The following is a 16,555-nucleotide window of genomic DNA, read 5'->3' as shown; positions in this document are numbered from 1 at the left end:
GTGGACCTCTGGGCAATCTGGTCTGGTGAAAGGTGTCCCTGCCCACAACAGGGGATTGGACCTAGACCATCTTTAAGGTCCCTTCCAACCCAAAGCATTCTGTGATTCCATGTTTATCCTTGTGTTCAGAAAGCAACTAACAAATTGCAGATGTGAAGAGTAACAAGGAAATAGTGTTATTGTATATATTTAGTTCTTCACCTCTATTATGATTTACAAAATATTTCTCTCTAGTAGTGTTTTGCTATTTAATTTAATATTAAAATACTTGTAAAAAAGAACTTTCTTCTGGTACAGTAGAATCAGTATTTTTAAAGCTTGCAAAGATAAATATTTAATACTCCAGTGAGTATAGCAGCACTTTTAGCAAGATCCATGAGCATCTAATGTGCCTGAAACAATTCTGCAATCTTAAGATTAGACCACCTGAATAATTGCTAAAAAATTGGGTTGTTTTGTCTCTTGTGTAGCCCTGAAGTGAACACCCCCTGAGTACTGGCCCCTCCTTTGTCTCCTCTTTCTCCTTCTTCTTCATGGCCCTCCAGAATTGAAAGTCACCACTTTTGTGGTTTTTCAGCAGAGCTGGGTCAGGAAGCAGCAGTGTAGGAGAAGCTGGAGGCATGAAAGGCTTGGAAAGGTTTTTTACCTACACTTGCTAAATTGCAGAGTGTATTTACTGTCTGCTACCTGAGATGAGATACTGAGATGCAGCGTTAGTGGCTCGTTGGAGTGGGTACCAGCGGTTCAGGAAGCAAGCTCTCATGCTTGGTGGAGTGAGCCTGGAGTGCATTGCGCAAACTGAAAGAAGGCTGAAGGAGAAGTTTTAAAGGAAGAGATAAACTCATTAATCTTTTTATCCACTGGTGAATTTTATTCCTTCCTTAGGTTGTCAAAGTTGACACATTATGCATATTTAAAATACCTTGGTGTTCTGGGGTAGGGTTTTTTTGAGGGCAGCTGTTCCCAAATGACACATCAGTGATGGTGTGTGAGCTTGATCAACTCACTGACTTCACAGCAGGTTTTGGAAGGTGGCAAGTGAAGACTTGGCTTTTGAGCTCTGGAGCTGATTTATTTACTGCATTTCAAGAAGGATTGGTAGCTGCAGCACAGGCCTGCTGTTACAGCTCCCGGGCTGTGTGGCAGTGTGGCAGTGTGCTGCTGGAGGCAGCAGGGCTCCCAGCAGTCACCAGCACCCACTGCCTTCCTTCCTGCAGCTCCCAGGATCATTGGCTGCTTTCCCAAGGACCCGCAGGGTGCTGCTGACAGCAAAGGGAGCTGTGTGGCACAAGGCAGCAATACCAGCCATGAGTGTTGGTCTGCTATTGCTGACCCTTCAGGGACCACCTGGAGCATTTGCTGTGTCTGCTCAGGAGGTGCAACAACCAGCCTGCTGAGCCCATTGCTGTAGCTCAGAGTGAAACACCTATAACCTCCTCTGGAAGAAGCCTTGGTTTCATAGACAAACTGCTATTGACTTAGTGTCAGATCTGTATTTCTCCCACCGTAATGCCTGAGAGCAAATGAGCAGTTTTTGGTGTTTTTTTAGAATAAACACTTTTTATTCTTTACCTTAGTAGGTATAGGGTAGAGATGGTGCCATTCAATTTCTTCCATTTTGTTTTGTTTTCAAAAAGTACCATATGTGCAAAATAGTGTTGCCTTGGCTTGTTCTTCCAACAGAGTGCTCTGGTTGCCTAAACATCTTTCTGCTAACAAATGTATAATTAGAGTGTTTCATTTTAAAGGTAATTTTGAATTTCTTCTAGAAAAAGTCTGCTTTCCTCTTATCATAGCTTATCTTCTTCTTAGCTTTGAATTTGAATTATTGTTTGCTACTTTAGGTAAACTTACTATAGAAGTGATTGCTGTAATCCACAAAAAAGTAATTTTTCTGGTAAAAAGCCAAACAGTCGATATCTCACAGGAGATATAATCCAATAATGTTTTCTTTCTTTTAAATTAGAACTCTAGATTCTAGCTAAAATTTCAATTATACTCTATCTATAGTTGTGGTTTTTCCTTTATTATTTCTGTATTTGTGTGTATCCTAATATTTACTGGTCCCTTGTTTCCTGCTTTATGTTAACAAAATTATTTTATTGGAAGGCATCACTGTTACTTCCACAGACACCTTTCATAGCAAGTAATACATTCTTCTTTGTTCCTTTGAATGTTTTCACCTTGCCATTCACAAATTACATTTTCATTTACTTATCTTTGAGTGTAAGCCCCTCTACAAGGCCTTAATTTTTTTCCAGTTCTAGATGGAGACCTTTAACATTAAGTGCGTAGTTGCTGTTGTATGACAGATGTTTTTTATTTATTTTTAGTGCTTTGCTGTGCGATCTCTGGGCTGGGTAGAAATGGCAGAAGAAGATTTGGCTCCTGGAAAGAGCAGTGTTGCTGTGAATAATTGCATCAGACAACTCTCTTACTGTAAAAATGACATCAGAGACACTGTTGGCATTTGGGGAGAGGTAAGAACAGAATGAACTTCCCCCTCTTGGAACATCCCTCATAAAACATCTCAAAGGAACAATTCCATAGAAAACCACTTCCATGTTCTGTGTTTGGGATTTCACTACCTCAGCCTGACACTGCCAAATATATAAAAGAGTTCAGGGAAAATGTTGACTTTTTTGTTCCAAACTGCTCAGGACAGCAGAGGCCACAAAGAGCTCCCTTTCACGTTACATCTGTGCTAGCACACACCTGTGCCATGGCAGTGTTGGGGACACACAGGCCAAACTCTTGAAATTCAGTGTAAGTCTTCTTCTTGACCAGAGGTTTGAAGGTAATGCTTTGTAACAACATTTTCAAAGGTTTCACAATGCCAAAGGTCTTTAAGGAAACCCACACTGGTAGGGTTGTGGTTCTGAAATGTATGAGGAGATTGGAGCTGATGGACGGATGGTTTATCTTATGATGATTATTTTATCAGTGTTTCAGAATGAAATTAATTCTATGTCATCAGTCTGTGTGTTGGCTCCTCTCCTATAACTCTTGAATCTCTGCACCAGTGTCATCCAGTTTTGAAGGATGCCAGATTCCCACATACTGAGGGAAAAAGAGAGAGCCCAGTTTTCCTCTTTCCTGGTTTGCTGAAGGGTCAGTGTGCCTTCATTGACTGAACCATGGTTGCTCTGTGCTTCTTTCTGAGCTGGCAGCAAAGAGAGGATAACGCTGTGGGAGCTTGGGGAAAACTGAGGGGAGCTTCAGGTTTTTGTGATGTAGAAAATACTGTCAGGTATTCATCTGTCCCCAGGTGTGCTGGGGACAGATGAAGATGTGGAAGATGTTGAGGGGTCAGTACGTGAAACAAGAAGGGAAAAGGTGGGACATACAGAGGACAGAGGAGACAAAGCCACAGGAAGGCATCTTTGTTATTTGATTGTCCATAGAACAATGTAAACTTCTGCCAAATCTTTCTACCTCTCTCCTGACATATTTTAAGAAGAGTTACACTAATGTGGATTGGCCACACAAGAGCTGAATACAAAAATGACAAAAGAGTGAATGTTGTAACTTCCCCTTGTGTGATCTAAGAGAAAGGGCACTGTCAAACAAAAAAAGAAATCAAAAGAAAGACTTGTCTCCATTTCAGTAAAAATTTCAGGAAAACGTAACATTCAGTCTCCCAGGTTATTCGTGCAGTCTATGGTTCAACATCCTAACTATGACCACAGCAATGCTGACATGCTATGGGGGAGCAACTCGGAGAAAGTGCCCTTAAAAATGAAAATTTTGTTTTAAAAAATACATTTATAGTGTTCTATCAATTAAAATTATTTCAGAAGGGGTTTTTATATGTACAAAGTATATATTGTACATATAAATGAATGAACCAATATTGTTTTCCTTTCTTTCTTACACCTGGGAACAGTTTTCTTTAGATAATATAGCTAGACAAGCAATTACTGATGTGTCAATCATGGGCTTTGAACCTACTGCTGACCCCAGGAGAGAAAAAACCAGTATCTTTACATGTATGTAATCTCAACCATATTTCATATAGCAGCACTTTGATCACTTAAAATTTATTGTTTACTTTGAACTCTCATGATTTAAGAGTTAATGTTCACATTTTTTCTATTTCTTTCTGTCAGTCCCCTTATTCTTTGTTGGAAACCCTTGCAGGTTTTTGAGATAAGCTGGTAAAAAGTTTTGGTCCTCTTGAATGGATGTTTAAATTAGGAGTGCTATTCATTAAAAAATAAATCAGCTTGACAAAACAATAGAGACACTGTTCTTGAATAGGTAGCTCCTGAAGTAAATTGTCTTCCTGATTTTAAAATAGCTCATTACATTCAACCACATTTTCCTGCCTGCAATGTAAGGCTTCAAAAGTGATTAGAGAGAAGTCTTAGAGAAGAACCTGAAAAAATTATACTCCATCAGTGATGTATCAGATGGAGCAATTACAGCAGGAATCTATTATGAAGCTAAATGACTACATGTAGGAATTTTAAGAATACCTAAAGATTTACTTTAGCTGGAATGTAATGAAAGTGAAATTTGGGTTAGGACTAGTCCCAGGTTTCTATGATTTAAAAAACTGCAAAACAAACCACAAAACCTCCCACACCCTGGGTAGAATCCTGACCCTGCAGAAGCTTTGTTAGTGACTTTAATGTGGGATTTTGTGTCCTCTGCATGAAAAGAAATTACCTATAAATTTTGAACTTCTACTGTTCTGTAAAATCTAAGCAGAACAACATTATTCATCTGTTTGTGTTGCTCTTTTGCCATTAATTACATTTCTGTGCATTACAATATAACTTACATGAAAAATATACCTTCTTGCCATTGACCTTGCCATTGACCTGCAGCCTGTAACACTTCCAGAAAAACTGCTGGGATTGAGACTCTCTTTCCTTTATTCACTTTCCCTCCATGGCTCTTCCTCATCTTAAACCATCAGATCTCTGCAGCTCTTCAGCAGTCTGAGACATTAAAGCCTACATTCAAGCTCCTAGCCTTCTAAATAATTTCTTTTTGACCTATGCAGTGTTTTCATCTCTAAAATAGCTTTTGTATAATAAGGCAACAAAATTTAGCAAAATATACTGCTTCTGGCTGCAGACAAGTGATCCCCTGAGCATTGCAAGGATCATTTCCTCTGACTTATTTTGCTTATCTGCCCATTCTCCAATTTTTTTTCCAGCTAATTTGGATTCTGTTTTGTTACTCTAATCCCAGTGTATTCTGCATGAATAACATATTTTTCCTTGTTGTAATAATTTTGTTCTGGAACAAATATATAACTATAAAATGGGTCCAAAAAGCAATATTTGTGACACTAGGTAGCATTCTTCACACAATTTATTTACTGCTTCTGTTCTCCAAGCAAATTTCTCCCTTCTTTTCTTTGTGATATCTCTTTTTCTGTCTGCTACTAACTACTATCTCAGTGCTGCTGGTTTACCCCATTTTTTTGCATGGCTATCACAGCTACATCTGTTTCTGCTTCTCTAGAAACAGCCTATATATCCAGCCTTGCATCTCAGCCACAAATGTACTTTTTCTCTCAGGCAGAAAATGTTTGTGTTGACTTTGCTCATACCAGGTGTCACCTAGTCTCCCACATCCCTCTTGGTACTTGCAGTGCCAGCTCTGTGTCACAGCTTCCCTTGGAATCCCTGTTAGGAGGTCTGGGGCTGGGAGAGGAGATGAGCAGTACCTGCTCCTTGCTGCCTTGCCTACAAACAGTGACAGAAAACCCTCACAGAGGGACATGAATGTATTTTTTACACAGACACAAAATTAGATATCAGAAAAACTTGAGCCTCTGTAACCAAGTGGGAAGAGGGTTTCTGTGTCACTGAGGTGAAGAAAAAGGTCTGTTTTGAAACATTAATCAGTAGGGATTCAGATTCCTTCCATTTTTTCTGTTCATGTATACATTCTGGCACAAAGGGGAGGAAACAAATTACTCTGTATTACTTGATAGCTTCCACCTTCTGATCAGCAGCAGCTTGTCTTACTGCTTAGCAACAGTCCTGGATCATTTCTGTGGAATCTCATGGTCTGAAGAATATGTGTACAGCCTCCAAGAAGAGGGCTATTACATATGGTAGAGGAGGCAGCAGATCTATTACAAATGCTGTCAAGAGGAGGAAGATAAGCATTTGTGAATTAGCATCAAAAGGAAAATTTTCTCTAAATTTGTTTCCTGTAAGAGAAAAAAGCAATATCCTTGCTCTTACATGCCAGAAGAACTGTTGAGAAGTCCTGGCTCCAAGATTTTGCAGTCACTAGCAGAATTCACATTCACGTTTTAATGCTAGGTTTTCCCCTTTAATCTTTCTTCAAAGAGTAAATCCTTTGGCATGTACAAATTGCTGTCTGTTCTCATAATCCATTGGTTAAAGTTCATAGAAACAAAACACTTTGAAGGAAGGAACTCTGCCTCAAAAATACAGGTTTTGATACAAGCTTTTACTATGAGGACAGACCATGATTTCTCATATATTTTGAAGAATTTACTGAAAAACAGACAAACACATAGATTGTTGAATAACTCAGTAGTTTGTGTCTGAATGAGTTGTATTTAAAAAACATCAAAGCTTTTTGTGATTGGGATTGTTTAAAAATATAGTAGCAAGATAACATCTTAGATCTTTTTCACACCAGAAGCATATGAAGTTTTTTCTCATTTGCTTTTGGAACAACCCAAAACTTTGAGTAAAGATGAAGCTAGTCTGAACAGCACAGATGTAACACCTTGAGCCCAGCCAGTTTGAGAGGGTGATGTAGTGTGTAATTGTACTTTTTCTGAAACTGCAGGGCAAAGACATGTACCTTATACTGGAGAATGACATGCTGAACCTGATTGATCCCATGGACCGCACAGTTCTGCACGCACAGCCCATCGTGAGCATCCGAGTCTGGGGCGTGGGCCGGGACAATGGTCGGTGAGTGTTCACTCCTCTTCCTTGGTGCTATTTCAGTCTGCTAATACGTAGTGCACATTATTCTGTCCCAGGGCCTATGAGAAGGTGGGTAAATTCTTCTTTTTGTTGCTGGTGTTACTTTTTAAACTCTGCTTTTCCTAGTGTATTGCTTATATGCTGTTTTGTTAAACCTGCATTAACAAGCCTTTCGCTCAGGTGCATTAAACTGCACATGTAACATTGATTTGTTTCAGATATATGTAGTGTTTTTGGTATAAAAGCATGTTTTCAAATATGTCTCGTAGTATGTTTCTTCTGCCTATGTGAAAGCATGTCTTCCTGCTGGTCCTAGTAAATGTACTACCAATGCTCTGTTTGTCTATGTTTATACTTTATTGAGGTATTTAATGTGATGAAGAAAAAAAATGGATTGAAGGAAAAGTAATGGGCTTAAGTCATTATCATTACTTCTAGTTCTTGATGTAAGAAAATCCCCAAGAGTGTTGCAAAAAACTGAGGTTTATCCCTGAAATGTGTTTCCTGTGAGCTGAAGTTGTTCCTTGTGGTAGGTAGCACCAGGAGTGTGTGCTAAAGGCCTTTCTGCCCTGGAAGCAGTCTTTCCTTAGGTTTCCTTCCTGACTGATCTCTTGGTAGCATTCTTGTTTGTAATGTAACATTGCTATGGAAATAGGGTTGCGGAAGTGTTACTTACTTGGGGCAGGACAGTGAGCAGTCTCCCAGTCTGATTGGGTGTTTTGATGTAGTGAAAACATTGCCATTCACATTGAGAGTCCAGGATCTTAGCACAGTACCCATCCTGGCACAAGAATAGTAAGAATTAAGTAACACTAGCAAGCTTCTGCTTTTTGTGTCCATGTTTCATAATGGTCAGGAAAGTCCTGTGTGACCAATACTGGCTGTGATGGAATAACCACATCACTGGACAAGGGAAGGGTTGCTGATGTCATTTATGTGAAAGGCCTTTGACATAGTCTCCCACTACATTCTTGTTTCTAAATTGGAGAGAGATGGATTTGATGGGTTGACTGTTGGATGGATATGAAAGGGGTTGGATAGTTGCATCCAGAATTTACTGGTCAATGGCTCAGAGTCCCAGAGGACATCAGTGATAAGTGGTGCCCTTCAAGGATCTGCACTGGGGCCAGTGTTGCTTAGTATCTTCATTAAAGACATAGATGAAGGGATCAAATACACCCTCAGCAAATTTGCTGATGACACCAAGCTGAGTGGTGCAGTTGACACTTTGAAAGGACAAGATGCCATCCAAAGAGACCTGGACAGGCTCGAGAAGTGGGGACATGGAAATCTCACAAGGTTTAACAAGACCAAATACAGGGTGCTGCATCTGGGTCAGTATCAGCACAGGCCAGAGGGTGAACAGATCCACAGCAGCCCTACCAAGGAGGACTTGGTGGTGCTGTGGGTGAGAGGCTGGACATGACCCAGCCATGGCACTCACAGCCCAGAGAGCCAAACGTGTCCTGGGCTGCACCCAGAGCCCCGTGGGCAGCAGGGGAGGGAGGAGATTCTGTCCCTCTGCTCTGCTCTGCTGAGAGCCCACCTGAGGTGCTGCAGCCAGCTCTGGGCCCCAGCACAGGAAGGACAGGGGCCTGTTGGAGGAGGGCCACCAAGCTGATTAGATGGATGGAGCACCTCTGCTATGAGGGAAGGCTGAGAGAACTGGGATTGTTCAGTCTGGAAAAGAAAAGGCTTCAAGGTGACCTAATTGTGACTCTTCAGTACTTCAAAAGGAACTTACAGGAAAGATGGGGTGATACAATTTACAAGAGTATGTAGTGAGAGGACAAGGGAGAATGGTTTCAAACTGAAAATGAGTAGGTTTAGATTCCATCTCAGGAAGAAACTCTTTACTGTGAGGATGGTGAGTGGTGAGGCACTGGAAAAGGTTGCCAGGAGAAGCTGTGGGTGCCCCATCCCTGGAAGGGATGGGCTCAAGGCCAGGTTGAATGGAGCTCTAAGCAACCTGGTCTAGTGAAAGGTGTCCCTGCCTAAGGCAAGGGAGTTGGAAATAGATGATCTTTGAGGTACCTTCCAACCCAAGCCCTTCTGTGATTGCCAAGATATTTGCAATAGTAGGGGCTTGGGGTTTTTGTCTCTAACTTCTGATAGGAAATGTAATTTCAAACATGAAAGATCTTTATCAAGAAAATATTTTCTGAAACTTGTTCTATCTGCCTCAAAGTTTCTGATTACCAGTGGCTAAATTTCTAAAAGGGAAGGTGACTAATTTTTTAGGTGACTAAAATTTCTAATTTTTTTTACTCTTATAAATGACTGATAGTTGATTGGGCATGGGTTAACTGGCTTTCACTTCCACTGGTACAGCTTTTTGAGAGATCTGAAAGGGACAAATCCAGTTTGAAATTCTGGGAAGTAAAAAGGTTTTAACTCCTAATGAATAAACCATTGGAGTTCTTTGTTTGCATTGAAAATGGGTGCATGACACATTTCCCTTCAAGTCAGTTTTTGTAGTACTTTGCTTCTGTCAGAAAATAAATAGAGCATTTTAAGGGGCACCTAAATGTGATGGAGTTTTACAGAGCAAAGGATGCCAGCTTTGTATTTCATTATTTTTTTTTAAAGCATTTACAATTCTTTTCCCAAATACTTACATTCCTTTGTGAAACCAAATAATTCCATTATGTTCTTTATAAAATAAGATAATGGATCATTTTACTTCAGGCTGGGTACCTGCTTTTCCTAAAGACAGAACTAGTCATTGATGTTTTTAGGAAACATTTAAGAGAAATGTACCTTTTGCAATCATGTGGCACCAACAACATTTTGTGCTTTTGGTGAAACGTGTCTGGGTGTGGGAGGCAATAGCAGACCCTCCTAGATGAACAAAAGCCCTATCAATAGGGCAGGAGTTGGGAAAGGCTGTGTGTGCACAGGTCACCCTGTCTGCTCTGACCTGCTGCGGTGCCCCACAACACTTACCAAAAGCTGTGTGCAGGACACGGGAAATCTCTGATCCCACTCCTGCCCTTCTTCATGCCATAGCTGGGGGCCAAAGAGGAATTCCAGCTCTGCTAGGATTCCTGCAGAAACGTATGTCTCTATTAAGAAAAATGTTTAGATATGGAATATGTGGGAGAAGCACAAATGCAAACAAGAAGAACCCCTCAAACCCAGTTCTTCCTTTTGGTCACAAAAGGTAGTCACTTTCTTTCTTAACTGTTTTCCTGAAAGGAAGTTTTGTATGTGACACTGACAATACAGAGAAACTGGCAGAGGGAATAAACTATTTTTTTCTCATGTTTCTTGTCAGGAGTGGGAGCACTTTCTCTGTTCAAAGTGAACATTTCTTGTTTCTAGAGAGCATGACATTTCTTGACCAGTTACTGTAAGGAACAGCAAGAAATAGTTTATTAAATTTTAATATATATTGTGTTTAGGTATTAAACACAAAGTCAAAACCAGCTTTAATATTTCATTCAGGGGCACTCTAATGTTCTTAGCCACTTTTGTTTGAATTTGGGACTTTTTTCATCATAAGAAATTTTATTTTGGAACTTTCCTATTCGTAGCCATTTGTAAGAATTTTGATAGGTGCTTTTACAGAAATTTTGTGTCCGGAATGACTTTCAGGACTGGAGCCCACTCTTCTTGAAATTTAATTTGTTTAATGTTTTATTGACATTTTTTAAAACATAAGATTGTAGGAAAAGCAGTGTATTTATTACTTGTAAGTAAATTCAGACTGCATGTGATGTTAAATAGCAGAAGATCAAAGTGACAAGCAAAAAGAACAAACTTATGAGTGCATAATCAGATGTACAATATGTTTCGGGTGTAGAGATGTTCAGTGCAGGAAACATGCTTTGAGAGGTAGCATAAAAGATGTAGCATTTGCTGAAGAAGCACTAACACACAACAAAAAAACATTTTGAGACAAAACAAAAGGAGAACACAAGCTGAGAAAACCATATTGTTGAGCTAGAAACTGCATTGCAACTCAAGCCCACAGTCCTTCCATCATCATGGCAAAATCACCTGTTGTTACTAAGGTGAGAAATACCAAAACCATTGCAAAAGCAGCTTTCCCTGATTATGGATTTGCCATCACCAGAACAAAAAACTAGGGATCACATTGCTGCTTAGGTGGATTAAGAGTTCATGAAGTTGATGAAATCCCAGTTTCTGGTGGGAAATTGTTCCAGAAGTTGTTGCACATGAATTTCATTAATTAGTTATATCTTCTAGTCCAAGAACCTGTATAATAAAGCGTATTTGATTTGTTGTGAAAGGTAGTATTTCAATTTTAAAATACTTTAGAAATTTATATTTCCCTGTATTTTGATCTATTTAAACCCCAAAATGTCTGCAGACCCTCCTTTTAACTCTTTTGCTTGTACTAATTTATTTGGGTAATTTCTGCTTTGGAAGATGAAGAGGTTTTAACGACACATGAGCAGATGATTTTCTAAGCTCTGCCATAATGAAAGGTTGATGAAATACAGAGATCTGCTGATGAAAGTTTAATCTGAGGATGTGGCTGCTATCTCACCTCAGGCAGAAGCGTCTTCCAGGAGACTGTAATCACTCTCTCCATAGGCTATACTATTATCCTGACCTTTGGAATTTCTTATTTAACAGCCCTGGGGTAAACAAAGGCTTCCTCATTTGGTTAACTTGGTTTGTGTAGTGATATTGTGTTTCATCCCTTGTTTTCAATTGATCAGTCAGTAAAATATGCTTGATTTTAAAAGGCCTGGAGTGCCTTCATAAAACCATGAACAAAAGCAGATTGTCAAAAATTGGTGGGTATGCATGCATGTGTACACTGAGCTTCTATGTTTGATATGTATATATGGTCATTAAAGGAAGATAACATCCTGCACATGTGCAACCCTTAGGCAGACTTGGTTTCTTAGGTGATACCTTGTGATTTTTAAAAGTCAAAAACCACTGTTCTTTGTACAGTCTTCCTTTCCTGCTCTACTGAAAACAGTCATGATGATTCACTTAGTGTTATTTGTAAATAAGAATGGTCCTTGCAGTTGCATAAATAGTTTGATTTCAAGATCACTAAGGTCATTGTCACATGGAGGTGTCATAGGTGTATCAGTGAATAATTGTCAGTGCTGTGTTTGCTTCTTAGCAAGCCATGCATGCCAAGTTTTTCTCCTCGTCGTTAAAAGCATGTTTACAGCCTCAGCCCACTGAGGCTGTAAAAGGGCTGCTCTTCTCACTTGTGAGCAGCATGACTGTACATTAATCATTCCTCACTTGGGTTTTGTCTCTCCTCCTGGACTGCTGGTGCATGCCCTTTGCTTTCTGAGCAGCTCACTAACAAGGAAGAGAGAAAAGGCAATGGCTCATCAGTTTTGTAAATGAGATTCCGTTAGCACATTTCCCTCAATCCTCCTTTATCTTCATTGGTCTCCCATCAGTCCAAAGCCCACCTCAAATTTTTAAAAATCTAAAGGACTTTAACTGCCTGAAAGATGACTATTTCTTCTCTCCTGGTGAGTTCATACAGCAGCAGTTCATATCCAGCTGAAATATTCTGTGGTCAGCTGGCAAGGAGGGCTGCTGGTGAATTCAGGAGACATCTTTGATGGGTCTGAATATGGAACTGGATGTGGTGGGCACCTGGTATGTTGGACATAACACATAGCATGTGTCCATTTATCCATTAGCTTTGTCATCACATGGAGCAGGTTTGTTTTCAATGTATAGTTTGTGTATTTTCCTGACAGGCAGAGGAGGGAGCCTGGTTGCTTTTGGTTCTGAAGCAATGGGAGCTGCACATTCTCTGATATTAGGGTTTTCTGACCACAGACACTCTGACTGACTGGATGATGTGAATGTATTGTGCTCCTTCCTCTGCCTTAATAATGCCTGTTTTATCAGGTGGGGATGTCCATTGCCCTGCTGCTCTGAACTGCTGCTGTTTTTCAGCTGCCTAGACATAGGAATAAAATTAAGCTGAGATTCAGAAAGGGGAGAAAGGCAGACAGCTTTGAAGAAAGTAGAACAATGGATGCACCAAAGATGAGGCTCAAACTGCCTCAGAAGGGGAGAGCAGACAACTGAATGAATAGATGCCCCAGGTCAGATGAATGTAAATCCTCTAAGGCTGAAAGAGAAGAGAGTCCTGATAACAATATGAATTATCTGAGCTCTGTTATCTCAGGAGCTGTTAGGGCAGTAGAAAACTTTTGGAGTGATGTAAGAGAAAAATGGGACAAATCTGTGGCAAATGAGGACAATATGATGTAAAGTTATGGCTCAAATTCCTCAGAATATGGGGAAGTAAAAATAGGATGCTGTCTTGCTTTTTCCATGGTTAACAAAAATGTCAGGGTTTCAGAGGTGTTTAACACCTGTGCTGTCCACTGACTTCAGCAGGATCTCTGCATATTCAGTGTCTTTGTATCAATTCAGATTTAGTGGTTTCTAGATGCATCATTCAGGAAGGTGTTTAAGTTTTTTTTATTGCCTTCCTTCTGAGGAGATGAATGTGCTCTGAGTCTTTCTTCAATTCTTTGAGAGAAGCTTATCAAAGTGCACAAGATAATGAATAATAAACTTCCTTTTCTGAATTAGCAACATGGTCAAGAAAAGCAGAAAATAAATTAAAACTGAAATGGTGTTTGCACCTGCTCTTCTGAAAAGATTACACCTCTCAAAGAATGTGTAATTTCGGCTGAGCTCTTCAATCTCTGAAACACCATTAATCAATATCGTCTATTCCCTTCGGTCCCTGTAACCTTGGAATAAGGACAAAACATACTGTAAGGAATCACATAAATAGGGCATAGGTGAAGGATTACACTGGAGGAAAAGGATTTTACTGGCTTTTCTGACCTCTCTTCTTAGCTGGGTTTTTGCAGTTATCTTTTCTTTTTTCTTCTTCCCTAAGCCAGCTGCGTTTGAAGACCCTTTTCTGTATGTTTTGGTAGCATTTTCTCTTCTCACTAAGAAATAGTTCAGGTAGTTATTTATGCAAAATTTCTCATTTATATCCAAAAGTTCTGGCATTATTGTTTGGAGGTTCAGTGTGTTCTAGGAGGGAGTAATGAAACAATACTGTGAAAGGGGGGATCCAGTCAATCTTACAGAATTAATATGTTTTAAAGCAAACATGGTCAAGTGGGTGCAAAAAGCTGCATGTGTGCATTCATACTTTGATTCATTAAACTGGTTTATTTTAGCTTTGGGATTTAACATGAAAGACACAGTAGACTGAAGATGCATTGCAATACACTGGCATTACTTGAAGTATTATGTAATTTGAAACACCTGTAGTTTTGCACCAGTGGTTTTCTCTTGCTGGTGGCTTCAACTGGGACAGCATCCCTCTATCCTTGCTGAGTTATCTTGCTAATGAGATGAAAAATTATTACATAGAAACACAGAATCAATTAGGTTGTAAAAGATCTCTGAGATCATTGAGTCCAACCTTAGAGCAATCACCACAGTCTCAGCTAGATCGTGGCACCAAGTGCCACATCCTGTCTTCAACCCCTCCAGGGATGGTTACCCCACTACCTCCCTGGGCAGTCCAATCCAATGCCTGGTCACTCTTTCTGGGAACAAATTCCTCCTGATCTCCAACTTGAACCTTTTAAAATAGCAATTGAAATTATTAAACTGTAAAAGTTTCAGCTAAGACAAATGATATATCTAGACGTGGACTACAAACAAGCACTGTGATATAGTCAGGTTGTCTCAATTAATAAGATGGCATATTGACTGAGTCCATGGCTTAAAGCCTTTATACAAATTTGTGCTGGAAAATCTCCACACATTCCCTGTTATTCCAGCTATTAAACTCAATTCAGGATACAGCTAGAGTAATCCATGAATTTAAGTGGCTATCACAGAGGTCCCTTGAGAACAGCTGAGCTACCTGTGAATGTGTCTGTGGCTCAGGAGAGCTACTGACTGCCATTTTGGGGTGGAAATCTGATGAGTTCTTCTACTGTTCTTTTCTCTGCATGTTAGTTAAAGAGATGCTATGTCCAGGCTGGATTTCTGTAAGTAAATGCTGCTTCAGCTCCATGGCAAAACAGTGATGCAAGTGATGCAGAAAGCAGCTGCTGTCCAGCTCTGTACCTGCTAGCAGAAAACATCCATCTTCCTCCCAGACTCTTTACAACCCAGTTAGAAGCTTTGATCTTACCTCATAGTCAAAGATGGTTTCAACTTACCTTATTTACAGTGTGTGGTCATCACTTGGGTGCATACTCCTTCTGTTGATTCCTCTCCAAGGAGGCTGTGCAAACAAAAACCACCAACTTCCTTCCCAAACCAGCTGGTGTCAATAGAAGGTGCCTGCCTTTCATTCACCCCCTTTATCTTCAGCAGTGCTGAAGTTACTCTTAATTACACATCTCTCAGAGGCTGTATCATAGAGGGAGCCACCTATGGAATAAATGGCTGTCAAATAATTAAATAACACTTTTCTTAAAAGCATAACAAAACAAAAAAGACTCAATAACAACTTTTTTGTATTCTTTCATTCTCATCTCAAGATCTTTTCTAGTCTAAGGTCTCTGTAGCAGATGAGAGAAAACCAAATTAGTCCACTAGTGATTTCACTTTGTTAGTCTACTGTACATTGAAGATGTCCAGTTAGTACTAAGGTGGACATACAAAAATCCTTCTGAGGAGAAAAGCCAAAGAAAGCATAGGCCTTTGAAGAAAAGAGCAATGTTTTACAAAAAAATGTGCCAAGGATACTTACTAAGACCTTGCTGTCTACAAGTTCATAAAACTCTCTGCAACTTTGATTGTAGTACATTTGTATGAACAGTAAAACACTTTTCTCTTGTGTAGTGGTTCACTTGAAAATGTCAGCCTTTTGCAAGACATGTAATTACTTTGCTTATTGTTTTCTATTGTAAGCAAAACTTTGACTTTGTAAAAATTGCTACCGGGCGAATAATTTCAGAAAAAATAATTGAGAAGGAAAAATATTTTTGCAGCAGAAAGTATTTAATTCAATTATCTCACCGTTCTGCTAGTTAATAAAATATGGGAGATTCACAACTTCTAATATTACAAATTAAAAAGCAAAGGTACAGACAGAAAGTGACCTGTGTAGCTCTTCTTCCTGTCCAAACATCTTATGCCAGTATTGTACCTGGTGTGTTAGAGAGAGAGTAGGATGTTTCTATATACACCTTTACTGTGTAAATATTTATATCCACCTACATAAAAACAATTTTGATGTTTGCATGAATGTTTTTTCTGATATCAAGGGGATTTGTGACATCTCTACGTATTTGTAGCCCACTGAGTGTCTTCTGGCATTTGCTATATCTAATAGTAAAATGAGGTACAGGTTTTGACCTGTGTCTCTCCATGCACAGTCACAAACTCAACTGCCTGCACTTATATAATAATTTGAAATGTGCCTCTAAGAGGATTTTTTTGCTATCAGTTTAGCTCTTCAATTATTTAAGTGTCACATCTACCTCTGGATGCTTTTTCACATTTGCTGATAGATGATTGTAATTCAAATATTTATATGCAGTGCATTTTTATGTAAATCATAGCATCTTATCCATTCCATGTAGTTAGAAAAAATTTTCACTTCAGGATTTTAATTCTGAGAATAGTATGGTGGCTTCTTTCCTAACACTGGCTCCACCAGGGAAAAG

At 39.5% G+C, this 16,555-nt stretch overlaps 1 protein-coding gene across 8 annotated transcripts in view; it reads left to right on the top strand.

Moving 5' to 3' along the window:
* Positions 1-16,555, top strand: part of APBB2 (amyloid beta precursor protein binding family B member 2) — a 165,728-nt gene that overhangs the window by 119,377 nt on the left and 29,796 nt on the right. For all 8 annotated transcript variants that reach the window (XM_077782812.1, XM_077782817.1, XM_077782819.1 and 5 more), the window contains 2 exons: positions 2,334-2,480; positions 6,790-6,917. In XM_077782812.1, coding sequence (XP_077638938.1) covers positions 2,334-2,480; positions 6,790-6,917 — 275 coding nt within the window. The remainder of the gene's footprint in view (positions 1-2,333; positions 2,481-6,789; positions 6,918-16,555) is intronic.

The sequence above is a fragment of the Lonchura striata genome, chromosome 4, assembly GCF_046129695.1.
Source record: "Lonchura striata isolate bLonStr1 chromosome 4, bLonStr1.mat, whole genome shotgun sequence".
Classification (NCBI taxonomy): Eukaryota; Metazoa; Chordata; class Aves; order Passeriformes; family Estrildidae; genus Lonchura; species Lonchura striata.
Note: the sequence above shows the minus strand (reverse complement) of the source record. Positions and strands in the feature narration are given on the sequence as shown.